Source organism: Callorhinus ursinus, unplaced genomic scaffold, assembly GCF_003265705.2.
Source record: "Callorhinus ursinus isolate GAN/ISIS: 27379988/994484 unplaced genomic scaffold, GSC_fseal_2.0 scaffold12, whole genome shotgun sequence".
NCBI classification, from domain to species: Eukaryota; Metazoa; Chordata; class Mammalia; order Carnivora; family Otariidae; genus Callorhinus; species Callorhinus ursinus.
Genome location: NW_027397074.1, coordinates 73,502,264 through 73,529,802, shown reverse-complemented (window position 1 = coordinate 73,529,802; position 27,539 = coordinate 73,502,264). Strand labels below are relative to the sequence as shown.

At 50.9% G+C, this 27,539-nt stretch overlaps 1 protein-coding gene across 3 annotated transcripts; it reads left to right on the top strand.

Annotated features, from left to right (window-relative positions):
* The first annotated feature begins 623 nt into the window (after positions 1-623).
* WDR91 (WD repeat domain 91) lies at positions 624-27,226 on the top strand. Of its 3 annotated transcripts, XM_025854952.2 has the most exons (16): positions 652-781; positions 1,621-1,707; positions 2,133-2,312; positions 2,874-3,081; positions 4,666-4,748; positions 5,781-5,911; positions 7,244-7,409; positions 15,373-15,528; positions 17,024-17,217; positions 17,949-18,099; positions 19,442-19,536; positions 19,696-19,864; positions 21,910-22,018; positions 22,842-22,954; positions 24,177-24,374; positions 26,913-27,226. In XM_025854952.2, the coding sequence occupies exons 3-16, from the start codon at positions 2,166-2,168 to the stop codon at positions 27,075-27,077; spliced, it is 2,085 nt and encodes a 694-aa protein (XP_025710737.1). In that variant the 5' UTR covers positions 652-781; positions 1,621-1,707; positions 2,133-2,165; the 3' UTR covers positions 27,078-27,226. The 3 variants fall into 3 exon arrangements, with proteins under 3 accessions (XP_025710736.1, XP_025710737.1, XP_073755336.1); XM_025854951.2 differs by lacking the exon at positions 1,621-1,707 and having other exon boundaries at positions 624-781; XM_073899235.1 differs by lacking the exons at positions 652-781; positions 1,621-1,707; positions 2,133-2,312; positions 2,874-3,081 and adding an exon at positions 3,092-3,778 and having other exon boundaries at positions 4,669-4,748.
* The last annotated feature ends 313 nt before the right edge of the window (positions 27,227-27,539 follow it).

Below are 27,539 nucleotides of genomic sequence, written 5' to 3'. Positions count from 1 at the left end.
CATATACACGTATACCTTTTTTTTTTTTTAAACAAGAAACTTGGACCGTAGTATACAGGCTGTTCTGAAATTTGCTTTTTCCTTTTATCTTGGTTATCTTGCCATGTAGTTGATTAGTCTTACTAATGAAAGCAAGGCTTTTCTCTAGAACTCCCTGATTGACACACCTGGTTGAGTGACTGCACTTAAGTCACTTTACCTTCGGACTCCTGGTTCCCTTATTTGTAAAACGAGGACACGGCACAGAGGAATCCGCTATGGAATGCCAATGAGCAGGGCACCTCACCCCTGCCCGCCTCGTGACTATCTGGGATGTTCTCCAAGGTCCAACCCTACTTGACTTGGACGGCAGCCGCCACTTTCAGTTAACTCAGATCACAAAGCCGGCGCCAGGGACGCCTGCAAACTCAGGCGAGCAACGGGTGGTCCAGTCGCTCTTCCCGGAGGCTGCTGACGGAAGCGGCTAGGCAGGGCTGGGGGCGGGGCTTGAGGCGGGGCCGCAGGCGCGCCGCGCGCGATGCGTGCGGGCGGGTAGGCGGGCCGCGGCGTGACGTGATTGGCGCCGGCTCCCGGCCCCGCCCCCGCCCCGCCCTGCGCGGCCCAGGCCCCGCCCCTCCGTCCGTCGCGTGCCGCGACCGCTCACGGCGCTGGCGCAGCGATGGCGGAGGCCGTGGAGCGCACTGACGAGCTGGTCCGGGAGTACCTGCTCTTCCGCGGCTTCACACACACGCTGCGGCAGCTGGACGCCGAGATCAAGGCGGACAAGGAGAAAGGGTTCCGGGTGAGGGGCCGGCGGGCGCGGTGCGGGCAGAGGCGGCCCCGAGGGAGACCGGAGCGGGCTCCCCCCCACCATGCCCTCCAGGGCGGGAGCGGCGCTGTCACCGCGCCGGGGGCGACTGTTGACATCAGCGCGTCTGGCCCTCGCTTGACACAGGAGGAACTGAGGTCCTCAGGAGGGGACGTGACTTGCCTGAAGTTTCCCAGCGAGTCAGGAGCATCGCTGAGGCTGGAGCCCAGGTGCCCTGAGTCCTGGTCCAGGTGTCTGTCCTCCATCCACTTCAGCCTCCAAGCAGATGCTGGTCATCTGGCCAGGATGGAGATAAGGGTTTTAGGAGCTAAGGTTGGGTAGATAGTTAAGTTTGGGCAACAGAAATATTCAGAAGTTAGCATTGAGAGCAAAGGCATCTGCAGCCCAAAATGTTAGTTAGCTGAGTTCAGGTATCTTCTGGTGTTTGTTTAAAATGGCATTGTGGGTGACTTACTGGCAGTTTTGTCTCCGCAGTTGAGGAAGACCTTGTACATTTTAAAACATTATATTTCCCCTGCTCAGACATGACTTTCTCTTGAGAAGTTCTTGGAATGTATATGTGTGTGATTTGTTTGTTTGCTGAGTCCTAATTGGTGTTGACAGGTGAACTGAGAGAGGCAGTGAGCTAGCAAGAACCCTGGGGAAGTTAGGAGACCTGGGTTCTTGTCTTGCCAAAGTTAGCGGTACTCAGTGGCAAAAGCAAATGATTCCAGCTGTCCAAGCCGCAGTGTCGTGCTCTGTAAGATGGGGGTGTTGGGTTGGCATCTAAAACCTTTTCCAGACTGTGTCCTCCGGTGTGATTTCTCACACAGAGGTGTCTTCTTTGGCTGACAGTCTGAGCAGCTGCCAGGGCTTTGGTGGAGCTTCCCTGACTTGAAGGAGTCAGTCCGTGTATCTCCGTGAGTCTAGAACTCCTGGAATGGTGGAGCTGGGAGGAGGATGATGGAGGTTGTCTCTCTGTTTTGTTTTCTGAAATCTTAGGCATTGGAGACCAAAGAGTCAAAGTAACATTGTCAAGTTGCTTGAGTAAGCCAGACACTGATTCAAGACCTAGACTCAGGTCTCCTGCTCTGTGCTTTTACGCTTGAAATTTCCATGCTTGCTAGGGGGTCAAACCACATATCTAAAATCAGAAAATAACTCAAAAGCTATTACACTACTATGTTTTGAATGTTTTATAGATTGCTAATTAAAAAAAAAAAAACAACCACCTCTAACATTCAGAAGCCACAGCAAGAGGAAAAAACTGTATTAGCTCTGTGAAGTGATGGGAAAATTCCCTCTTGTCCTTCACCACCTTCTCCATCCCATCATTCTCCACCAGGTGGACAAGATTGTGGACCAGCTGCAGCAGTTAATGCAGGTGTATGACTTGGCTGCCCTTCGGGATTATTGGAGCTACCTGGAACGGCGGCTCTTCAGCCGCTTGGAAGATATATATAGACCCACCATCAACAAGCTGAAAACCAGCCTGTTCCGCTTTTATCTCGTCTACACCATCCAGGTGCTTGTTCCTTCAGGGATTCCTTGGAGAGAGTTCTTTGACCCCGAAATAGATTTTCTTTTAATTTCTAGGGAGAACTCTCTGTGTTCCTTTGGGAAAGGGTGGAACAGTCACAGTGCAAATTATTTTTGACTCTTTTCCTACTTTTTTTCCGCCTTCTCATCTGTAGATCAGCTGACTTGTCTTCCTCATTCCTGTTTCCTCTCTTGTTTTAAGCACATAAGCCTGGGTGGTGTTTCAGAGGATATAAGTAGCTGGGCGAAAGTTTGAGTAATAGATTATAGCTCACCTGGGGGAATAAGTCACTTAGATTATTTGAAAATCAACTAGGAATTAATTTTTAGGATGGCATTTATCTTCAGGGCTTCAGTTTAAACCAACTTCTTGGAAATTACAAGGAACTTGAGAAAAGTGATGTCCTTTGTGGCGTTTGTAGATTATATTTGGCTACTTACCTGGCAGGCTGATATCCAGAGGCTCTCTTTTGTGCAGTAATGACAAATCTTAATTCTGGACTTCTGTCTCTTACCCCTTCTTGCTATGTCCTCTTTGTCTTGGCAGACAAACCGAAATGACAAAGCTCAAGAGTTCTTTGCAAAGCAGGCCACAGAGCTCCAGAACCAGGCTGAGTGGAAGGATTGGTTTGTCCTGCCCTTCCTGCCATCCCCAGACACCAACCCCACCTTTGCTACCTACTTCTCTCGACAGTGGGCCGATACCTTCATTGTGTCCCTGCACAACTTCCTGAGTGTCCTGTTTCAGTGCATGCATATCCTCTCAGCCGCCTAGGGCTGTGGGCCTGGTCTGGGGCTTCCAGACAACATGATCAGTGGCCGCTGCTCTTGATGCATTTGTTTGTTCTACAAAATGCCCAAGCATCGTTGTCATGTGTTACGTGAGGGGGCTGGACAGATTGTGGTTATTTTTGTCAGCAGGCCAGGAAATCATAAGTCTTCGTTGTGCCACTGCTGAAGTAAGAGCTGACATGCATGAGCAGGGACAGTCGTAGCAGAGGGGGTACGATGCCTGGCTCTGCCAGGAGCCCTCAGATACGGCTGAGTAGGTGCAGGGGTTGGTAGGCAGCTGCTGCTCAGTACCACTGACCAGCCTTGAGAATACCCTGTCTGTGCAAGCCCTATGCCCCTGAGGGTATTACTTGCCTTTGTTGAGATCAGGTAGCAGGTCAGAATACTTCTTGGGCTAGAACTTCCTTCCTGTGTTCCCGTTTGGGTCACTCCCTGGCAGTGACCTCAGTGTTCCTCAACTTGCTAGAAAACAGAGCACCTTTAAGAAAAAGTGTATGGATATTTAAGAGAGGGAGAATGTAAATAATTTGTAGTCCACCATGTTTACCATTTTATCTTAGAAAGCCTGCCTTCTTGAGGCGCAGGACATCCCCTAATGCTCATGCTCTTTAGGCTGGAATTCTAGAGGAGAAGAGAACCTGGTTTGGAGGGAGCTGCCTGGTGAGTCACTGATAAATGGGGTGTTGTAGAGGCCTACCCACAGGTGGCCATTTTGGCCTCTGGGAGGGACAGCTGGTGGGGGTAGGAAGGGTGCCCCATTTGTGCTGTGGGTCTGAGTGCGAATTCCACCCTTGCCAGGTATAAAATCCCCTACTGCTTTTTATCCTGAGGGCTTTCAGGCTAAACTAGCAGGGGGCTTAGGCCATTGGTTATGACATGACCATATGGGCCCTCTAGGGAAATTGGAAATGTCACTGAAGGTCTTTTCATTGCATGACAGTGCCCTGCAAACTAGGTCACACATTTGAGCCACAGTTCACTTCCCCAGGACTGAGGCCCTTTGTACTCCTCTTGACTGAAGCTGTTTAAGGTGGTGGGAAAGGTTGACACCCTGACCTAGAACGTGGATATTCATAGCATGACATGGGACTGTCCAGTCTGCAGAAAGCTCTCTCCTCAGTCTACACCTTTGCTAGGAAGAGGCTCGGTCTGGGGAGGGGCAAGCCAAGTGGCTGAGCCTTCTGCCCAGATGGTAGACCAGCCGGCCCCTGGGATTCCTTCTCAGTGGCTGCACTGACCTTGCTCCGGCTTGCACTGGCTGCAAAGCCCAGTGAATGTGAGCTCCTTACTGCCAGTGTTTGGGAGAAAACGCTCAGGTTTAGATTCACGTCCTCTCTGTGCGCTGACCAGCTAAATTGGTGCGAGTGTCTGGAGGAAGGCCAGACCCAGCTCTAGGGAGAGACTCCATACAGCTGTGGAGAGGCTGCAGGACCAAGTCTGTCCTCTGCTCCCTGTGACTCATGTTTAAGGGTTTTGCTGCTGTGTCAAGAGTTTGGGAAGGGCTTTTAAGCATTGCGCAGGCAGGCTTTTTCTTTAACTTTGTGCACCAGTTCCCGTGATCCTGAACTTTGATGCGGAATGCCAGAGGACCAACCAGGTTCAAGAAGAAAATGAAGTTCTTCGCCAGAAGGTTTGTTCTGAACACGCTTCTTGGGAAGAACTTCTGCTTTTCGTGTGTGAAATTAGGTAGTGGTGGTGGAGGGCTGATTAAAAATAGGAAAGCACTAATCTCAGATGCAAGTGAGTCACCAGAGAGTCAGTATGGAGATTTGGGGGCTGTAATAGTCTCTGAAAACCAGAGGTCAGGTTCATATTTTTTTTTTTTTTTAAGATTTTATTTATTTGACAGAGACAGCGAGAGAGGGAGCACAAGCAGGGGGAGTGGCAGAGGGAGAAGCAGGCTCCCCTCGGAGCAGGGAGCCCGACGTGGGGCTCGATTGCAGGACCCTGAGATCGTGACCTCAGCCGAAGGCAGACGCCTAACGACTGAGCCACCCAGGCGCCCCAGTCAGGTTCATATTTTAAGTCCCGTGTGTAGCAAGAACAACATAGCAATGGTAATGAACTTTGAGAGGAGGAAGACTGTGTGCTTTTCCTATGTCTCTTTCGTACCCCCGGTCCTGTATATCCACATCTGTGTTGTAAACAACCCACGTATAATTTCATTGTTCTGCTCAGCTCCGTGAGCCTCTAGTTGGGTAAAACGATGGAGCCAGGGGACCCACATTTGCCTTTACACTTTGTCTGAGGAGCACTTCTCTGTTGTTGAAATTAAGGTAACTGTAGGCCATATTTCCAGAAAAAGGAAGACTATAAGCTGTTTGCATTTTGGGTGCTTGTATATATATGTATATATATAATTCAGGAGGAAATGTATATATTATGAATTCAGGGAGAAGCAAGTCAGTTGATGAAAAGAAAGAAAGTAGGATTTGTGTGTCTGACAGTTGTTGGCTTCTCACCTCAGTGCAGTGAAGGGACAGCTAGCAGTGGCCTGTTTTCCCGCTTGGCAGTGAGCAGAGGGTGAGGCCGGCACCCCGAGGCTAGGCCCAGGGGCCTCTGGAGCCAGTGAGGTTGGGTGTTGGACGTGATGTGCCCACTGCTCCTTAGTGGAGGGAAGATGAGGTGAGAGCACCGTCTAACTCACTCTGTCGCTACGTAGCTTTTCGCCTTGCAAGCTGAAATCCACCGCCTGAAGAAAGAGGAGCTGCAGCCTGAGGAGGGGGAGGCCTTGGTCCAGCACAGATTGCCTCCTTATGTCTCCAACATGGACCGCCTGGGGGACTCGGAACTGTGAGTGTGTGCCTGCCTGGGGGCAGGGGGGGTCCCCTCCTCTCATCTGACCCCTGTCACCTCACCCTGACTCCCCTATTTCTGGTGACACGGAATTGCCAGAGTGCCTCCTTGGCTCTCACTGTTCCCACCTGAGCTTTCTGAGTCAAGTCCCCTGGCTTTTAAGGCCTTCTAGCCTCTGAACCTGCCCTGAGGGAGGGGGCCCGCACATCCAAATGTACATCTGGATAAATAAACACAGATGCTGTTGTAAAGCCTCTGGAAGAGTGTGTGTGTGTGTGTGTGTGTGTGTGTGTGTGTGTGTGTGTGTGTAAAGGAGTGCCTCGAAGATGAAAAGGTTGGCACCCAACAGGTTGGATGCAATCTGTGGTGGAAGCTCGCTCCCGTCCGAGGGTTTGAAGCGGTAGGCAGAGGGGAAGAGAGGCAACCTTAAAATATAGCCAGTTAAAGTAGAGGCCCCAGGTGATGAGAATAATGTAGCAGTTGAAGAACCCGAGGCACAGAGTGGTCACACAGCTGGTGAGTCAGGATGCAAAGCCAGGCAGGCAGATTCCAAACCTACACGTGGCCAAGTGCTGTACTGGGTGAAAGTGCCCTAGTATCTCAGCTAGCCCGGTTGGGTGGAAATCAAGGGCAAGCCAGAAACATCCCTTAAAAATTTGTACTTCGGGTGCCTGGGTGGCTCAGATGGTTAAGCATCTGCCTTCAGCTCAGGTCATGATCCCAGGGTCCTGGGATCGAGCCCCACATTGGGCTCCTGGCTCGGTGGAGAGCCTGCTTCTCCCTCTGCCTCTCCCCCTGCTCATGCTCTCTCTCTCTGTATTTCTGTGTCTCAAATGAATAAATGAAATCTTAAAAAAAAAAAATTTGTACTTCAACTAAGTAAAAACAGATAGGTGCAGTTAATTTTATGACATATTTTATTTAGCCCGATATGTCCACAATATCATTTCAGCGTGGGATGAATAGAAACAAAGAATTCGGGAGATATTTTGCACCATTTTCATGCTAAGGCTTGAATTCCAGCGTGTGTGCTGCTCTCCAGCACATCGCACTTGGGACTGACCGCATTTCAGGGCCTCAGTGGCCCGTGTAGCCGGGGGCTAGTGGACAGCACAGCTCCGAGCCCTGCTGGGCCCTCAGAGCACTGCGGGCCTCACCGTTGTGCCAGAGAGGTTGCCGGCTCCCTTGGGTACAGGAAACCGTCCCAAGGATAATGCCGCCTGAACGCCGGGCCATGAACCTGGTGCCATCCGGAGCCCAGGAGGCCTGTGCTTTGGGTTCCCTCGGGTCCCCCTTCAGCCCTGTGACCTTATGTGTCTGCTTGTCCAGAGCCATGGTGTGCAGCCAAAGGAACACTTCCCTGTCCCAGTCGCCTCGAGTGGGTTTCCTGTCCTCTCTGCTGCCTCAGAGTAAGAAGAGCCCCTCAAGGTTGTCGCCTGCCCAGGGTCCCTCTCAGGCTCAGAGCTCGACCAAGAAGGAGCCATTCGGCGGCCAGGTGAGCACAAGGCCTGCCTTTCTAACTCCTGCCAAGAGGCCCCTGACCGCTGACTGCACTTTCCGACCTTGTTTGTTCTCTCCTTAGGACTGATTTCTCTGGTGTGCTGGTGAGATCCTGACTTCACATCACGCTCTCTTTCTTCCTTCCTCCCTGCCTTCCCCTCACAGTTACGTGTTGGCGCTGCAGGGTGAGGGCGTAGAGAAGAGTAGAGTGGAGGCGCTGAGGCAGTGAGGAGGAAATCTTACCTCGCACAGCCTCCGCCCGCCCCCTTCCCCTCTTCCATCTGGGGAGGGGCACAGTGAGGCGGGAGGGGGGCGGGTGCCATGAGCAAGGTCTCAGACCCTCGTCTGCCCTGGAGGGACCTCTCCCCCAGCCCCCTGCCCTCTACACCGCCTGCACTCCTGTGCCGAGCCTGAAAGCCTGTGACAGCCTGGGGAGCGGCTGCCTGACAGTGAGAAGGGCACTTTGAATCTCTTCCCTTTTCCTCATAAATTGCTCTGAACTCATGAGAGCTTGTGACTGTGATGTGGTGGCTCGAGGGTGAATTCAGGCAATTCTGGAATTTTGAATTTTTGATGATCTAAAGCAGTGTGTAGAGAAGGAGTAAATTAGAGTTACTTCTGAATTAGTGCATTGCTTTTACAAGTTGGGATTTACTGATTCCGCAAAGGCCTTTGGCTATTTTTAACTTTTATAGAAGCTCGCAAGAGAATTTCTTTTACTCCAGTTTGTGTCCAAAACAGCCGTAGGTCCCACTGAGGAGTTTTCCTGGCAGAGATGGTCAGAATTCATTGCTCTCAGCAGCAGTGCCTTCTGGAGTGAAAGTTTAACAGACCCACTGTCACGCTTCATTGCCTGGACAGGGATCCTTTCTCCTTTAATGTATTTTTATTCGTTACAGATAAAGTCAGTCGTCATAATCGCTGGCTTCCTCTCCTACCACCCTTGGCTCCAGAACGGTTGCGAGTGATGCAACAGTTCGGGGCTGCCCCCTGCGGCCGGGAAGCGGGGTCTGGAACCGGTCTGCTCCAGGGCTGGCAGGGCTGTTTCGCTGTGGAAGTGCAGCCGCTTGAGCAGGACGCTGGAGAGGAAAGAGTGCAGGCTTTGGAGTCAGGAGATGTGCTTTCAGCCCCGGCTCCTTGTTGAGCGTCTTTGCTCAGATGGCTTAAAGTGACCCCGATTTGCTTGGGGTGCCACGAATACATGTCCTGCCTAGGGGGAGAATTCATTGCACTTGGGCACCCCCAGGACATTGTATCAGTGCTGGTCATATTAGAGAAGGCCCTGGCCTACCTGGGTTCCCGACTCAGCTCTGAGACCTAAGGTGCCAGCCATGCAAAATGACTCCCACCTGGCATTCAGGAGGCCTGCGGCCGGCACAGAGCCATCCTGGTGATACCCACGGCTGTTTTTGTGAATTCCAGTTCTGTGGAATGTGGCTGAGTAAGTTTTACCGTTTGCTCTGCCAATCTCTGTCACAGTTCAATATTTTCTAAGTGTAATAGATGATGGATGGGGCAATAGGTCTCTTAAAAAATGCATGAATTTGTGAAATTCAGTTTCATTGACTTAAGATGAAAGAAAACACGAGGATGGATTCTTTGGGGTTAAGCCTGCGGCTTTGTTCTTCATGTGTTCAGGAACTAAGTGTCACATCATGAGATGGGAATGGGTTTGGAAATTGTGTGTACAGTTCATGTTCAAGGGTTGAGGGTGAGAATGCAGTTCTCAGCAAGCAGTCCTTGCCTCTAAAATATATTCCAACAGAAGTTGGGTCACTGTGTGTGTGGTATGTTAACAGAGTGAAGGTAGCAGCTCTCTTTCCATTCCATGAATGGGGGCGATAGATGTCTACCATCTGAAAAATCCAGTGGTGGGTCACTTGTGGTTTTCTTAATTTGTTAATTAGACTTTGCATTGATGTTTCAATTCTGAAAATAACTAGTGTATTTGAGGTTCAAGAAAATCAGAAGTCTAGAGTTGGAGGAAGCTTAACGATCATTTGGCACCCCCTTCTGTTTTGTGGAGGAGCACATCCTCTGATTGATTGCCTCCTGTGATGTGGAGCTCACTACTTGTTGATGTGGGGTTGTGTGCCTGTTAGCTGTTTGTAGAAACCTCTATAATTTTTATTTGCTGATCTTACCTTTGCCCTTTGAGCTACATAGAATAAGGCTTTTTGTTAGGACACGTCCTATCTTTCCATGCTGAGCACTCTCTGTTCATTCTTCCATCTCCCTTCCACTGTTTTCCCATGTGACATGATTTCTACACCCGTCACCATCCTGCTCCTCCTCCGGGGCACATTCTAATGTTTTAATTCTTCTGTTACAATTAATACGCCAAATTTGAGTGTACAATTCGAGATGCTCTCTTACCAGTACCAAATGCAGTTAGTTGTATGATTGCTTCCTGTGATTTTAATGATACATTGCTTTTAACTTACAGAAAATGACATTGGCTTTTTAATGAGCCACGTTGCTTTGGTAGCGCCTATGAAGCACGGAGTCTTTTTTTCACTTCTGACACAGCAGGACTCTTTCTCCCTTTATTATTAAGAAGCAAAAGAAAAACAAGCTGTGTTATTACATTAGCAATAAATAAAATAATCCGGCTTTCCTGTTTTAAATAATTATTTATATATAACATTGTACATTTCAATCACGTCAGCATTTTGCCCACTTGTGATGGGTCGTTGTAACTATTGGTCATTACTCCTGAAATGTTCATGGCATTATACATGGCACAACATATGGTGATGCACTCTGGGCTTTATAGGACTCTGGAGGCAAAATTTAAGAAACAAATGGAAGTAACTCGAAAACCACAGCTCTCAAGCTCCTCTGGGATCTCTGTTACCATAGTGCCTGAGGGCACCTGCCCTGCTGGCTCACCCAGCTTGCACTTGCACTCCATCCTCCCCTCCAGCCTTCTGATGCCATTCCTTCCACTCCCACTCAGGAAGCGATGGACTGCCGGTTATTATAGAGATAACCTTTAATTGGCTGCAATGTAAAGAAAGCAGACTTCTGCATTTGTAACTCTTAATAGCATCAAATTACTTCATAGCTACTGAGACATCAGCGGTAAGAACAGTTGCCCTTGGGGCTGTTTCCATGGATTTTAATGGGATGGAGGAAAAGGGAGCCCTTTCCCACGACTTTTGTTCTATAATTTTATGTGTGATGAGGTCCTGTCTTCTGGGTAGCTTTGTTTTACTTCAGGCGAGACCAGATTACTGGAACCTGTTTCTTGCCCCATCTGGGTGACTGCCTGGTAAACTCTGCTCAGGCCACAGAAAATTAATTTCTCTCTCTCTCCAGAGAGAAATGCAAAGGTGAAGTGATAAAACACAGGTTAAAATATTTGTTCTGAACTGCAGAAGACAGGTAGATTGTGATGGAATATGACAATATAATTTGGACCATTTGGAACGTCATGTGAATCTGGTAGTTAAGACTTTTATGAGGTTTGCTTTCAAAACTGTGAATTACCAGGGGCGCCTGCGTGGCTCAGTCGTTAAGCGTCTGCCTTCGGCTTAGGTCATGATCCCAGGGTCCTGGGATCGAGCCCCACATTGGGCTCCCTGCTCAGTGGGGAGCCTGCTTCTCCCTCTCCCACTCCCCTGCTTGTGTTCCCTCTCTTGCTGTGTCTCTCCCTGTAAAATAAATAAATAAAATCTTAAAAAAAAAAAACCAAACTGAATTACCAGTTTCATCAGAGTAAACATTTGTTTAAGTTAGGTACAGTTGTAGTTAGACACAAGTTTACCTTAACCTACTTATTAAAGTGTTCCATGGAGAGCTGCATTCATCAGCTTTTAGTACATTATCATTTTTTGTTGTTCACCCTTCTTGAGCAAATAATGAGATGCAGCTGAAGGAGACACTCTAAGCCAGATCTCATAGGTCACGTGTAGGTCCATGGCTCCCTTGGCATAAACTACTCTCATTATAAAAGCAGTTTTTCAGTTCATTGTGGTGCCTTTTGTTGACACCTGTTTGAATTTCCATTTTGGAGGATGGTCCAGCCCTTACCTGAGGACGTACCGGAAACTTCCTTGCCATTCTGACTTGGAGGGAAGCCCTGCCTTTGTTCTTCATGTTGTATGTCCTGTCTGGGCTGGGGAAGTGCTACAAGTGACTTTTGTATCAGCTAGAGGAATTTGAAGTCCATTTCAAGCCTCTCTCTTCCATCAGTATGGGCTCATTGAATGCTCTTAAGACTTAACACTGAGGGGCACCTGGGTGGCTCAGTTGGTTAAGTCTGCCTTCGGCTCAGGTCATGATCCCAGGGTCCTGGGATCGAGCCCTGCATCGGGCTCCCTGCTCAGCAGGAAGCCTGCTTTTCCCTCTCCCACTCCCCTGCTTGTGTTCCCTCTCTCTCTGTGTCTCTCTCTGCCAAATAAATAAATAAATAAATAAAATCTTAAAAAAAAAAAAAAAAGCACAGCACTGAAAAGAGAAGAGGCACGATTTCTCAGGTGTAGCGGGTGAGCAGGGGAGGAAGAGAGTGGCCACGGAGTACCTGTCTGCCCTCTGTGGCATTCCCCACCCTTGGGCCCCAGGCTGGATCCCTTGTGGTCCATGTACTTGCAGGGCATGAATGTAATATTGTATGGATCCTTTTCTTCTCTAATGTCCAGTGTAAATATCTCTTGGTCAGGCTGATAAATCTGTCACAACTGCATAATAGTTGGTCCAGGCTTTTTGAGACTTCCTCACTTGCCTGGATCCCATTATTTTGGAAAATAGCTGTCAACCCAGGAAAGTGATCTTCCTTCTCTTCCTTGCGGTTTACATAGCTGACTGTGGAGTTGCCATAGCCATGTTTAACCAGAAAACATGGCCTCTACTGTTGGTTTTTTTGTCTTTTCTGTTAGAATGTGAGAGCTTTCTTTTAGAGACATGTTTTGGAATTCTTTATTTTTGAGTCCTCTTTTTCTCTTGGTAGAGGTTTGTCTATTTTGTTTATCTTTTAAAAAACTGGCTATATTGTTGATCATTTATGTTGTCCTTTTAGTCTCTATTTCATTAATTTTTATTATTTCCTTTTTTTCTAACTTTGGGCTTCATTTGTTTTTCTAGTTCCTTGAGGAAGTTGTTCATTTGAGATCTTTCTTGTTTCTTGATGCAGGCATTTATTGCTATGAATTTCCCTCTTCGAACTGCACCTCCTGCATCTTTTAAGTTTTGGTGTGCCATGTTTCCATTTTCTCTCAAGATATTTTTTAGTTTCTCTTTCTGATTGCTGCTTTGATCCATTGGTTGTTCAGGAACGTGTTGTTTAATCTCCACATACTTGTGAATTTTTAGACTTTCTTATGATTGACTTGTAGTTTGATATGATTGTGATGCCTGATACGATTTCAGTCTTCTCAAATTTATTAAGCCTTGTTTTGTGGCCTAACATGATCTATCGTGGAAATGTTCCATGTGCTTGAGAAGGGTGTATATTCTGCTTTTGGATGGGATGTTTTGTATCTGTCTTTTAGGTCCATCTAAAGGTCCGTCTAAAATGTAGTTCAAGTGCAGTGTTTCCTTATTGATTTTCTGTCTGGATGGTCTTTCCACTGTTGAAGGTGCTGCCTATTTCTCCTTGGTATTTGCTGTATATATTTAAGTGGTCCTGTGTCACGTGTATAAATACTTACAAGCGTCACATCCTCTTACTGGATGAACCCCTTCATCATTACATAATGACCTTCTTTGTTTCTTATAGTCTTTGGCTTAAAGTCTATTTTGTCTGATACAAGTATAGCTACCCTTGTGGAAGTCTTCAGTCTGATTTGCCCTCTTGATTAGAGATATGGGGAGGAATCAGTGGATTCGTATAATGAGGGCCGGCACCCTTGGATCACCTCCCAGGGAGTGAGCACAGCCCGCCTGGGGGCCATGTGAGGTACGCCATAGTTTCAAGACCTTCTCGTATATCTCAACCACCGCTTCTCCGTAGGTAAGAGAAGTCTAATTGCACTTTCTAAAACTGTGGAGCCTCTTCAGGGTTCCACGAACCATGAGTTACTTCTCAAAAATGGCCAGAAGTACTGTGAGAAGGGCCTTGTCTTTGTTATGTTATTTAGCTCTGGGAACATGACATTTCTTCTTTTCTTTTCTTTCTTTCTCTTTTTTTATTTCTATTCACTGTCACTTTCTTCTCTGTGCTCTTTTCATGCTATTGCTTTCATCGGGTTTCTCAGAGCGTGGGGTTTGCTGTCAGATTTGGGTGGGAATTCCGCCTCTGTCCACTTCTCCCTGTGGGAGCAGTAACTTAACCTAAGCCTCACTCTCTCCTGTTAAAATAATGTCCTCATCTTTATTTTAAGGGAACATTTGTAAAGTTCTTAGCACGGTGCCTTCTATATGGTCAGCATTCAATGAGTAATCTATTTTGATGCTATTATTGTTGTCATGGGTTTTCTTTTTAAGTTTATCTCTTTTATCTTGACTAAGAACCCTACTTCTCCTAAAATAAGCCAGAATGTAGAGAATCAAATACTTTCCCTAGAAGAAACCTCTGTTACAAGCATAAGTGGATACCCTTGAGATCACCTCAGTCAGAAAAACAGAAATAACCAATACTGTGAAGGTCGGCTATAGTTAGGCTCCATGTGAACTCATAGTCCTTTAAACTTTCCTTTTTAACTCTTCCCATGGCTCCGGGGTCCCAAGGAATCTGTGATGTTTTAAGTTGTTTAGTAGTAACATGAAAACCAGGAAGTAGAAGAAGTAGAAAGCAACAAGCAGACTTTGGTTGAGTTCGTTCTCTACACTTACGTCTTGTGTGCAGATGACTTGCCCAAGAGGTTGGTCTCAAACCTGAGTGGTTGTTTGCATCCAGATCCCTTTGCTTGGAGTGTAATGTAAGGCAGAGGGAGGGGAGCAGTTTTGACCATCACAATTTGTGGGAATAAGGTTGGAAACAGCCCAGCCAAATAATCTGGAAAGGATGAGGTGACATCTCCTTTTAAAAAGGCTCTAGGGGCGCCTGGGTGACTCAGTCGCTTGAGCGTCCAACTCTCGGTTTCAGCTCAGGTCATGATCTCAGGGTCATGGGATTGAGCCCCAAGTCCGCCACTGTGCTCAGCAGGGAGTCTGCTTGGCATTCTTTCTCTCCCTCCTCCCTCCCCCCCATGCTCGCTCACTCTCATAAATACATCTTTTAAAAAAATAAAAGGCTCTAGATGAAGAATCTTCTCCCCATGAAAGTGGGTGGGGATTATTGAATTCATTTGCTGTAACCGTGGTTGACTTTATCACTCCTGCCATGAAAAGGGGCCAGAAGATGCCAGTTTCTTTCCTGTCCAGTGTATCTTGCTCAAAGGTCCTTGAGTTTTCAACAATTTCTTTTAAGAATTTCTGATTGCCTAGTAATCATTTCCAAATACCTCAGTATTTGTTAACATTAGCTGGCTTAGTCATACACTTGGCCCCAAACAAGAGAGGGTATTGTGTTCCTTTTTGCCTCCAGAGAGGTGATTGTATGTTGCATATATTTTTTTTTTTTTTGTATTGCCCAAACATAGAGTTGCTTGCAGAAGTTTCTGACACCTAGCATAGGGCCTGACCCCTCTCATAGTCATCGCTTAGTAAGCACGGTCTTCTGCCTCCTAGCTAGAGTTAATTGTTCTGGTTAGATGAGGGAATTGTATGTGTCTGTCTGTCTGTCTGCAGGTGAAGGGTATGGCAGGCTGAGGAGTTGGTGACCTACCTCTTATAACAGGGGAGTGGAGAACCGAAAGGAGGGGGTCCAGACTGCTCGTGTTCCACTCTTGACTCACCCCTAGGCTGAGATGGTAACATTATAGCTACCTCTCAGCATCGCCCTGGAGGAACCTTAACCCAGGAGCTGTGGGGTAGCGAAGCTGCCCTCTGGCTTCTGCTTCCCTCCCTGGCTGAAGGGTCATGGCCTGGGCTCAGGCAGGAAGCGACACTTCACCGCCCGGTGTCTCGCCCTCTAGGCCGCTAAGGGAAAGGACAATGCGTGCGGGCCCCGAGACGGGAAGAGCCTCTTGAGCGGGCTGGCGTCCGGGGAGTCCAGCTGGTCGCAGCACCGACAGCGGCGCCTGCAGGACCACGGCAAAGAGAGGAAGGAGCTCTTCTCTATGACTTTGCAGGTATGGCTTGGTCTTGGCAGCGGATGAGTGCCTGTGGGGACATCGCGTGGCTACTCTTGGAGGCTGTGGCTAGAGATGGGGTGGTGCAGAGCGTGCGCTTACCTCTCCTGATTTCTGCGTAATACTGTTCGGGGGTCACAGGTTCTCTGAGGCTTGGCCGGAGAGACCTGCTTCCCTTGCTTTAACCCATAATCCCCCAGCCTTGCTCCGTCACAGGGTCCCTTCCTCCCGCATCCCCTGCTGGAGACGCTGCCCTGTCGTGCCGTGTTGTGCTGTGGCCTGGGCCCTTGCCGCGCTGAGCCCTGGGACTCCCCTCTCTCCTGAAAATGGGTCGGGGTCTCCTCTTCCTGGCAGGAAAGCTCTTTCTTTCTCTCACATGCTCCGGATTGAAGGGAAACGCACAAGGGATTTGCTGGCTAAGTCACCTTGTTGACTACTTATCCTCTCTTTGGGGCTGCTTGCCAATTTCAGAGGTGCTCGTGCTGCTTCCCAGCCCTGCACCGGCGGCAGTCTGATGGCGTAGACCCCCACGGCTCAGACCTCAGAGTGTCCCGTTCCGACACTGTTGGATTAGAGACGCACCTGAGCTTAGCCGCCCCCCAAAGGCGCCTGTCTGAGCTTAGAGGTCTGTCTCCTGCTGTTAGGTTTTTGCTGTGGAACTGTGCTTTCTGAGATGCTGAGGAGCACTCCAAAGAGTCTCAGGAGCCGTGGGGGGTGGCGGGGTTTGCCCTGGCGGATGCCCCCTGGCCCGGGGTATGTCTGGGAGAATAGTCGTAGTCATGGTGGCCAACAGCGCACCAGCGAGGCAGAGACCAGGGCAGCTGCGGACCTGCCGGGCGGCAGGGTGTATGGGGTGCCCTCTGGGGCCCAGCCTTGTTCTGGCTCTGCGGCTGTCCTCGGGTCTCCATCTTTATGTCTGGCCATTCACCTCGGTCTCTTGGCACCGGCGTGGTGGGATGCTGGTGAGGGGCGAGACCTACCTCTGACTGACCTGGCTTCACATCCAGTTCTGCCCCGTGCCGGCTCTTGACCTTGGGCAAGTTACTTAACTTTCTGCTTTCAGTCTTAGTTTCCACAGTCATCAAATGGGGTTAATAATAGGATCTCAGATGGTTTGGGGTAGGATTAAATGAGCGAATCAAATGTAGTCACACAGTGCCTGGCACTTACTAAGTGCTCACTAATTTTTATTGCCGGCCTATCCTGCGTCGTGTCAGCTGTGACAGGGCGAGGGTGCCCCTGGCCCACTACTCGCTCAGCAGGGCCTATGAGAGGGGGAAGGTCTCTAGAGAGGCACCATTGGCAGAGCAGGAGCCTGCCTCTCCTGGGACAAGCTGGGTGCTGCTCTCGGCATCCAGAGCTCCTCCTTCTAGAGCCTGTGCCCACGGAGAACCTCCCCCAGCATGCTGTGGCCTGGCATCCTAGCTGTCCTGCAGCAGGTCCCCAGATGTGCGGACCACTCACAGCTCACTTGTTGCCACTTTGCTTGTCCCAGAGCGCAGAGAAGAAGGCCGAGGTTAGTGGCCCAGAGGCCGAGCCCTGCCCAGAGCTCCGTGTGGAGGCGCTGGAGACGCTGACGCGGGCTTCTGCAGCCGGTGCCGAGGGCGGAGGGGCCCGCCCCGAGCAGCCGTTCATTGTGCTGGGGCAGGAGGAGTACGGGGAGCACCACTCCTCCATCATGCACTGCAGGTGGGCTGGGGTCTGGGGGTCAGGGGGAGGCCCCTGGCAGGGAAAGTGCTGACTGGGCTGGAGGGGCTGGCTGCCTGGGAAGCCTGGCTTGTCAGGCTGTGCGTGTGAAGGTGTGGCAGGCAGGAGGTCCACCGGGGAATGGTCCCTGATGGACCATAGTCATCCCTCCAGAGTCCGAGGAGGGTGGACAGCTGCTCTTGGTGGGGGTAGCCTCTCTATCCTTTCTCACTGTGGGACTCTGAGTTTTAGGAACAAGTTACCTTTTCTTTGAACTCCCTGAGACTTAATTTTCATTTGCTTTATGTTGCTTTACTTTTCGGTACACCTTCACCATGTACAAGTTTTTAGTCATGCGTGGTAAAAGCATGACATCTCTGAGAAGGCCTCATGGAGTGTGGTTTGCGGAGAGTGGGGGGCTCCCTGCCGTGGCCCCGGTGGCTCTGGAGCCCCGCCGCAGGAGGCGCCACTGCCCAGGCGTGGGGCCGCGTGCGCCGCCCCACTGCTCTGTCCCCACTCTTTCCCGCAGGGCTCAGCACAGAGCAGGTCCTGCGTTCATAGTTTTTGGGCAGGTGCCTGAATGAATACTTCTAGAAATAGCCCACGCCCATCCTTGGAGTGTAGGCAGTTTGGGAAACAGTTGAGAAGTCAGCAAAGCAATGCTCTGGGTGCTAGCCGAAGAGGATGGTGGGCTCGGGCGAGGATGATAACGGCCTCCTTCCCTTCCGTCTTAGAGTGGACTGCTCGGGGAGGAGGGTCGCCAGCTTAGACGTAGATGGGGTCATCAAAGTGTGGTCCTTCAACCCCATCATGCAGACCAAAGCGTCCTCCATTTCCAAGTCGCCGCTGCTGTCCCTGGAGTGGGCCACCAAGCGGGACAGGCTGGTGAGTGACTCCTGCCTTGTTGCCGTCTACGTGAGGTGTTCCCGAGGCCGTCCCCCGGCGTCTGGCACCACAGGCTGAGCTGAGGCAGCCAAACCCAGCCCCTCCCTTCTCTCTTACTGGGGCCTGGGGACACACACATCCAGACTGTCCCGGCAGGCTCGTGTTTGGGGGCTGCAGGGAGGTTATTGGATTCACAGGAATTGAAATCCGATGGTAGTGGGACCTGGAAAACCTGTCTGGTGGGGGAGTGCTGCTTCCTCTCTGGCTGGGGGGACACCAGCTTGCCTCCCGTTCTCCCCCGTCAGCTCCTGTCATCTGTCCAGTTTCTGACAACCCACGACGAACGTTCTCAGCTGCTCCTCCTCCTGCTGAGACCCCTCCCCGTGGCAGGCTCCCGGGGTAGCAGGTTAGGCTGGTGGGGATGGTGTCCTGTTTGGGGTCCCCACAGGTCTACTACAGTGCTATTAGTACATAGTACAGTGTTCTTTTCCCTTTTGGACGTCACTATTTGAGAGAGGCTTTGTAGTTAAGGAGGTAAAGTTGATTCATAGTGTTTTCTTTCACTGTATTCCATTCCGAGGAGATCATACAAGGCAGCCCAAGGGGCAAACCTCATTAGTTTTGTTTTGTTTTTTAATAACTTTTGACAACCTGCAGGAATTATTCTTGTGGTACTAGGATCTCAGAGCTTACCCTGTAAACATATTAATTTGCCAGTGTTAATTTGAGGTCAGAAGGTAAGTAATATTCCTGGGGGATATCCTCAGACCTGCTTCTGGTGCTTTCTTCTGGCCATACCCATTATTATCTTTGAGGCTTCTTACCCAGTAAATCACAAATGCCTGAAGGCAAGAATAACCTTTTCTATTTTTTCTGGAGGCCATTACAGGCCCAGAGCCGTCCCCAGAACGTGCCACTGGGGCAGGCAGCCAGGGGCCAGTACTCAGGGAGGTGTGGCGGGTAGATGAGGATCGAGAAGGGAGGACAGGCACAGCTGGGATTTAAAACTGGCAGAAAGGGAGGGAAGGTCAGAGGGCCTCATTTAATGAGCCAGCACAGTTCCAGGTATATCCAAGGCGATACCTCTCGCCTAGTCAGTCCATAGATTCCTTTTGAAGTTCCGCTTCTGTTCAAGGTCACCTCTGATGTCTTCATGTAATTTTTAAATGAGGCCCATGTTAGCCAGATTTCACCTCAGTGTGGGGAGGTAGGCGGAGGCGGGGCCTCACCCCTGCAGCCTGCCCACACCCGCACCCACAGTGGGCCTGGCCCCGCAGTGGTCCTCCCTGACCCGGCCTGAGCCCCGTGCTATGCTTTGCACCCCCGCCCCTTCTCATTCCAGCTCTTGCTGGGCAGTGGTGTGGGGACGGTGCGTCTTTATGACACGGAAGCCAAGAAGAATCTGTGTGAGATCAGCATCAACGATGATATGCCCAGGTGAGTGGGAGGCCACGGCCCACAGCCGCCATGCTCTGCAGGGCCTGGTTCTGTGCTGGGCCTTCTGCCCCATCCCCGCAGCAGGACCCGCCTCAGAGCTGAAGCCTGTCTTCCTCTGGGGGCAGGCGGAGTGCTGACCCGGCCCCACGTGTATTGCAGAATCCTGTCGCTTGCCTGCAGCCCCAACGGGGCCTCCTTCGTCTGTTCGGCCGCCGCTCCGAGCCTCGCTTCCCAGGTGGACTTCTCAGCTCCGGATATCGTCAGCAAGGCTACTAACCAGGTTCCCGGCAGGCTGCTGCTGTGGGACACGAAAACCATGAAGCAGCAGGTGCAGGCCCTGCCCCGGGGGGGCTCCCCGTGGGTCTGTGTGGGGTCCCGCTCCTGCGGTAGCACTGTCTTTCTGATGAGCTTCATCCTCTCTTTGCTTCGGTCTCCTCAGATTTCAGTGTATGTGCTGCGGAAGCAAGCACTAGTCTCCTCAGATTTCAGCTGGTGAAGCAGGTTCAAAGTTGAAGTGTTGAAAAGTAGTAACGCTCCAGTTGGGCAGATTGCTAGCAACTGAAGTTATCCAGAATTGTGCCACAGACTCAGAAGTCACACACAGCCTATTAGAGCACCCTTGTGGTTTATTAAATTTTTTAAATTTAATTTTGTTTATATTGAAAGGCTTTAAAAATTTTTTTTGAGCAGTTCTGGTTCACATCAAGATTGGGAGGAGGGTCCAGAGATCTCCCATTTACCCCCTGCTGTGCCCCCCGGCAGAGCGGCACCCTGGTTACAACAGAGGCCCCCCCCAGTGACACAGCTGATCACCTCATGCTCCCAGCCTGCCTTCGGGCTCTGTCTTGGTGTCGTACACTGTCTGGGTTCGGACAGATGTATGAGGACGTGTATCTACCATTACGGTACCACACAGGCCATTTTCACTAAAAGCAGCCTGAAGATCCTCTGTGCTCCTGTTCATCCCCCTGCCCCTCAGACCTTGGCAACTGCCGGTCTTTATACTGTCTCCATAGCTTTGCTTTCTCCGTCACATCATGTAGTTGGAATCTTACAGCATGGTCAGATTGGCTTCTTTCACTTTGTGTTATGCAATCAAGTGGCTTGTTTTTTAGGAGACAAGTGGAGTCTCTGACTCCCCATTAACGTAGCATTGCATAAAGTTGCCAGCAGCAGCTGGAGGTAGTGGGGACACGTGCAGGTTCTTGAGAAGTGACAGCCATGCGGAAGCTGGCTCGTGGGGCCACTGGGCCCACGTGCCTCGGGAGCCGAGGACTACCCACCTACCGTGGCGGGTGCTTGCTGCTGTGACCCTCAGCCCCCAGAGAGAGAAATGATGTGTAAATGCACACATTTAGAAGGCAGTGATGTTTCTTATTGAAGTGAGTTTTGGGGCGCAAATGTGGTATGGCCGTTGCATTGAACAGATGGGTTTCCAAGGTCACTGGACGCCAGGAAGGGTCCCTGTCCTCTAGATGGGCTGTGTCGCACCTGCCTGTAGAGAGGGGGTCTCCCCGGAGCGCAGGGATCAGGACCCCACCGAATTCTTGCCCACAGTCCCTGCCATGTCTGTTCTCCTCCCAAGTTTTTCTTGTCTTGGCAAATGCGCCCCACTGAGGAACTGCGTGCCTTTCTGGAGCCACCCTTCTCTCTCACCCGGCAGAGCGCATGAACAGACATTGTCAACTCCACCTGCAAACTGTTTCCATTCGGCCCACTTCTGTGCACTTCCAGGGACATGCCCTAGACCGGCTCTTGAGTGCCCCCTCGCCAGACGCCGCACGACCTCCTGCGGCGGTGCCCCTGACTCGCTGCAGGGAACAACAGACCCCGGCGCATGTCACAGCGCTACCTGTTCTTCCAGATTTCCTGTCCACACTCCCTCAGGGCCCCTGCGGTCTGCCCTCCCCACTGCTCCAGCTTTGGGGTGTGTCCTGCGCTGTCCCCCGAGGGAGAGGTCTTATCCCCACCCCGTCTGGCACACATCTGTCCTCCAGCACCTCTCAGTGCTTTCCCATGTACAGCCCAGCTTAGTTAGATCCTTCTTCACCTTCCTCTTTGCCTCGGAGGCACTTTGGGTAGTTTTATGTTTACTTGTTATCTTTAAAGTTTTAGTGAAATACGGAGTACATACAAAAGAATCTTGTAATCAGGTGTGCAGTATAACGAGAAGAGAAGCTGTAACGTGAGCACCTACGTACGGTCACAGTTGGAAAGTGGAACCTTCCAGCACTTTTCATGCTCTCATGTACCCTCCCCAATCTTGATCTTCTTCCCTTTTCAGAGAGATTTGTCTTGAATATTGGGTGGTTATTCTCCTACAATTTCAAATTTAGTTAGGTTTTGTTTCTTTTTGTTTTTGTTTTTAATTAGCTCCAGTTCTCTCTGGACCCCGAGCCCATTGCCATCAACTGCACAGCCTTCAATCACAATGGGAACCTCCTGGTCACAGGGGCGGCTGACGGCGTCATCCGGCTGTTTGGTAAGCAGCTGTGCTCGTGGCCGTCTGGTGCCCTCCTTCAGTGGCCCAGAGAAGAGAGTTGCATTTTTGCGGGCTGGACTAGAAGCTATTGCTGAAGCCCACCCAATTCGGGATGCTCGAAACAGAGCTTAACTTTGGTCCAAGTCTGCTCTTTTCAAAACCTCTGTAATCAGTCCCCTTGCACACGGTCGGTGTCTGTGGACCTAGGAGTGGTGGGGCTTAGCAGGCCTTGAGTCTGGCGCTGTGTGATCCAAGTCCTGTGGCCTGAGTGAGATCCAGGAGGACACATGAGAGTACGGCCGTGCCGTCCGCTCAGGGTGGCTAGTGCCTTCTGGTAAGAGCATTAGAACGGTGTGCAACGGAGTTAGCCGGCATGCTGCTTGAAGAGCCCCTGCAGACCCGCCCCAGGAGACTCCGAGAGTCTGGGAGGGCACCAGGGACCGTGTCTAGCAGATCCCCCAGGCGCCCTGTGGGACCTTACAGAGGCCGCCTCGGAAGGATTTGTTTGTCTCCCTAGACTTGTGCGCTTCCCAGATGAGCTCAGGTTCCGCCCAGGGATTCCTGAACCTCATTTTTGACCCAGGGAGAAAAGCTTCAATTTTAGAAATGTTAAATCACTGATTCATACACTGGAGGAGAGAATGAGCACAATGGAAGAGCTCTTTGGCAGGGGTCAGCTCTCTGATACCTGGAGGCTCCAGGAGGCCCTTTGCCTCCAGAATAGTTCCTGCCCTTTGGGCGGAGGGCAAGAGACGCCTCCTGTCGTGGGCGGATGCCTCCCCAGGGCCCGGGTGGGGGTCTTAGCGGCATCTCATCGCCTCAGATATGCAGCAGCACGAGTGCGCCATGAGCTGGAAGGCCCACTGCGGGGAGGTCTACTCGGTGGAGTTCAGTTACGACGAGAACACCGTGTACAGTATCGGCCAGGACGGGAAGGTAGGTGGGAGCCGCAGTTTGACCCGGACTCTTTTCCTCTGGCTTCAGCATCGGAGATTCCAGAGAGCACCAGAATAGCATGAGGGGCTGAGATGAATCCTGACCGTGCCCTTTACCGGCTCTCTGCCTCAGGCCCCTCTCTGCTGCAGCGTGTCATCCGTACGAGGGGGGCAGCCAGAGTCACCAGTCTTGGCACTGTCGTGAGGTGTGAACAGGCGTAGTGGGAGTTGGCGATGAGGAAAGGGGAGAACCCAGCCTCCCTCCTAGTTGTAGCAGAAGTGAGTCTTCCCACCCTAGGTGGATGAGGGGGGTCCAGCTTAGGCCCCGGGTTGGGCTGACCTAGGTCATCGGGTGTCACAGCATGAGTTTCTTCCTAGGGGCAGTGCAGATAGGCCTGAGCAGAGTCAAAAGGAAGCGGCGGTTTGGGGGGATAAAAAGTGAAGATAAGTGCCTCCGTACGTGTTCTTTCTGGAAGGACATGTTCGGATCCATGGACAGGGAGCTGGGGGTGGGAGGCTGGCAGGCAGAGGAGAGAGGAAGACTTCGTTTCCATATATACCCTCCTGTACCTTTGGATTTTATACTGTGTGCCTGTATTATTCATTGAAAACTGTAATTATAAAGTAAATTATTCATTTGAAAACTATGGGAAGGGAGTTTTAAGTTAAAGCTTGACTTCCTATTTGAGTAGGATTCTCAGTGAAGAGGTGGTCACACAGGCGGCTTGTCCACGGTGTAGACTAAAGGATTATTACACTACAGTCCATGAAGCTAGTTTTTAATGGTACTGCTCATGTTGAATTGATTACACCACTGAGACAGTGGGAACATATTTGGAGTTTATCCTCTCTTCTAAGTCGGAAAAACCCAGTTGGGTTCTAACCCTAGAAACAACAGCAACAGTAATAATGATCACTTGGAACATTCCCCCTGCTTGAGAGGTGGGAATCCAAACACGGGCAGTTGCCTATGCTTTTCCTCTCCTGGAGTCAGGCCAGAGAGAAAATTCATGCTTTGCTGTGAAGTTACGGGCTCTTTCTAAGATGTTCTCTAAAAATATGTTTGAATTGTGTTGGGAAAAGACAGACTGAGGGGTCATCCCACTACCTTTCCTGGTGGCCTGTCAAACCACCACCTGTGCCCTGGGGTCCATCCTCCTCCTCCCAGGCCTGCCCCCGCCACCCCGCTGAAAGAGCATTTAGGGTGTGCTTTGTGGTTGCAGTTCATCCAGTGGAACATCCACAGGAGTGGCCTGAAGGTGTCTGAGTACGGCCTTCCCTCCGACGCCACGGGCCCCTTTGTGCTGTCGGGTTACAGCGGCTACAAGCAGGTTCAAGTCCCCCGGGGCCGACTCTTCGCTTTTGACTCAGAGGGAAATTACATGCTGACGTGTTCTGCCACCGGGGGCGTCATCTACAAGGTACTGGAGGGGGCCCTGTCTCGGTGGGCAGGGAGGTTCCTCCCTGGAGGTGTGGGCTGAGTGGGCTGAGCGTGGAGAAGCCTCTGACCCAGGGTGGATGGCGTCTTGTGGCTGCAGGTCAGGCAAGGGGCCTGATCCTCAGCTCGGGGGTGGGGACAGGGTGGGGACATTCATCCTTTTCTCTACTTGTCCATTTGCAGTCATTTGACAAGATTTTGGCCCTTCTCTGCTTTTGTTCCTTGGGAATAATATCAGTTACAGAAAACGTGAAGAAATAGGGAGAACCGTTGGGAAGTGTGTTGGGTTAGGGGAACGCGCTGCGCTTGGGCGAGTGCTTCCATGATCTGCTTTAGTGACTCTGATCTGGTGTAGAAGTCTGTAGTTTATTGGAGGTCCCGTGGGTCACGGACATTATAGTCCTTGGCCAAGGGAGAAATCTGGGGTGTGATTTATCACACCAGGATATAAGTGGTCCACGTTGGTTTTGTCCCTCAGTTTATGTGCTTAGTTCTCATGTCTGAGCTTCTCTGGTTCATGTACTTTTCTGTACAATTGTCTGAAATTATAAATCTCTTCTATTTTACTAGTATTATCAAACAGACTAATGAGGATTTGCGTTGTAGTCTAAGCATATGTTTTTTTGTTTTTTACGCGCGCGCGCGCGCACACACACACACACACACACACACACACACGAGCAGTGGGGGAGGGGCAGAGGGAGAAGCAGACCCCTCGCTGAACAAGGAGCCTGACGGGGTTCGATCCCAGGACCTGGGGATCATGACCTGAGCTGAAGGCGGCCGCTTAACTGACTGAACCACCCAGGTGCTCCTAAGCATATGTTTTTGGTAACCGGGCAAACCAGTTCTTAGCCTCAGTGGTAATTCTTTGCCTAGTGGTAGTGTTTATTTAGTCTGTAGGTGTAGAGACACAAGAAGAATGTTCTCTGCTTGGGGCTGTCCGTGCCCTCGTTACCCCAGCTCATCGGTTAGCGGACAGCATGTGCTGTGGATGGCAGGCGTGTGCAGGTATTGGCCTAGGCTCTGTGGAGCGCATATCGGGGAGGGTGCGAGCCTCCTCTCGTGGGGCTCACACTCAAAACACCAACACCAGGGGCAGGGCAGGGTTCTGAACGGAGGCAGCTGGGCAGGGGCTGGGTCCTCAGGGGAGACCCCTGTGGGGGTGGGGAGGGTGGTCTATGGATTTGAGGCTTTTGGAAGGAGGAGTTGGGGAGGACAGGGAGTGAGGCAGGCCTTGGGGCCCCACAGGGGTAGAGGCAAGTGAGAGGGAGGGAAGGGGGGTGCACAGGGGTCAATTCAGGAGCCGGCTGCTGGTCTGGAGCGTGGCACCGCGTAATCCGGGCTTACCGTCAGGGAGGCTCTTTTCCACGGATGATGATGCATTGAGTGGCTTTTGCCTTCTTAAAATTAGCTCTGTAATTTCTTGTAATTGCTATTAGAAGATACTATAAAAAGATTGCTGTTTGCCAGCGTGATTGTATTTTATTATTTAAAAACTCAGTTTGTTAGGCTATACTTTGTGTATGATTTTATGTGTGTTGTGTATATGTGTATTTTTAATCATGAGCCTTTGTCACTTGCTATTTGTCCCGATCAGCCTTTGTCATTTGTCTGCAGTGCCTCCTCCTCTCCTGTCCTCCTGCAGCTGGCTGGGCATGAGAAGGTTCTGGCATTCTGCTTGGGCCAGGGTGGCTACTGTGAGCTGATGATTTGCCGTCAGACTTGCTCTGTAACCAGTTAATGGGTTGGAAGATTTCCCTCTGTATAATTTTTGAAATGCCAGTTATGGGGTCTAGTTACTTAAGGAATATAATGAACTCTAGATCCCATTTTTACAATCTTTAAACAGTCTATGATTTTTAAAGATGTTTTCTCCACGAAGGCCGACTTGGGTTCCCTACTCATGGGTGTTGTCTGTCGCTGGATTGATCTTTATTCGCTGTGCTCCTGGCCTCCCCTTCCTTGTTCCCTTCCGACTCTTCATGGCCGTGGGCTGAGTCCCGGGAGGCTGGTGCTGGTGGGTGAGGGAGAGCCGGGCTCACACGTCCTCGGCGGCCCGCGTGTGGCAGCACTGTGCTGGCTGATGCAGGAGAGGACCAGCATCCTGCCCTCCTGAAGCCTGCATTCCTGGGGGAAGCAAATGGGAAACAGCAGCAGATGCACGATCTAATGCTGGGGAGCAGTAAGCCATGTAGGAAAAGTACTGGGTGTAGTTTGGGGTGGGTGCAGAAGGCAGTGGCCCACAGCAAGTTAAAGGTGGCAGAGAACATTCTCTTGTCTTTTCGAGCATAGGATACTGTTTTCCACCTAAAACAAAGGAATAACTATAGTTGGGACAGTGAAGGCATTTCCCGGCCCAAGAAATTAAACTGAAATCTTCTGGAAGGGAAAGGTGGGCGTGTGTGCCCGGGGAAGGCCTCACAGTGGGGTGGCAGCCCCCAGACTCGAGGCAGTTTGGTGGATAAAGTGGCTGTGTTTGTGAACAGTGCCCGCTGATGCTTCCTCTCCTGTCTTGCAGCTGGGCAGGGATGAGAAGGTTCTGGAGAGCTGCTTGAGCCTGGGCGGCCACCGAGCCCCTGTGGTCACTGTGGACTGGAGCACAGCCATGGACTGCGGGACGTGCCTCACTGCCTCCATGGATGGCAAGATCAAGCTGACCACCCTGCTGGCTCATAAACTGTGACAGGACCCGCCCCAAGGGACACCCACGGAAGCAGTATTATCCTGGGGGGAGGAGAGAAACAGGAGAGGGAAGACAGGGCACTCTGCTTCCCGCTCCTGGCCAGTGTGGGGACTCCTCAGGGAAAAACTGTCCAGGGAACCCCGGCTCTGTCCAGCTGCAGAGACTGGACGGGAGCCTCACTGAGTCGTGGCACGAGTGCCCCAGAGACCAGCGCGCTGGGCTGTGCAAGAGGCATGCCCCAGGTGGCGGGGAGGAAAGTTCAGGAAGCAGGAGATGCAGTGTGGTGGCTGCTCTGTTGGCCCAGGAGGGATTGACAGTATTTTGTATATATTTGCTCATTTTTCATCTTTTTTTTTTAAAAAAGAATTCTCATGGTCACCTGGTAGCTCTTTCTGGAACGCGTGCATGCAGCAGAGCGTTGGAGAAGGTTCGCCCTTTGCCCTTGGAGAGGCAGATGTTCCT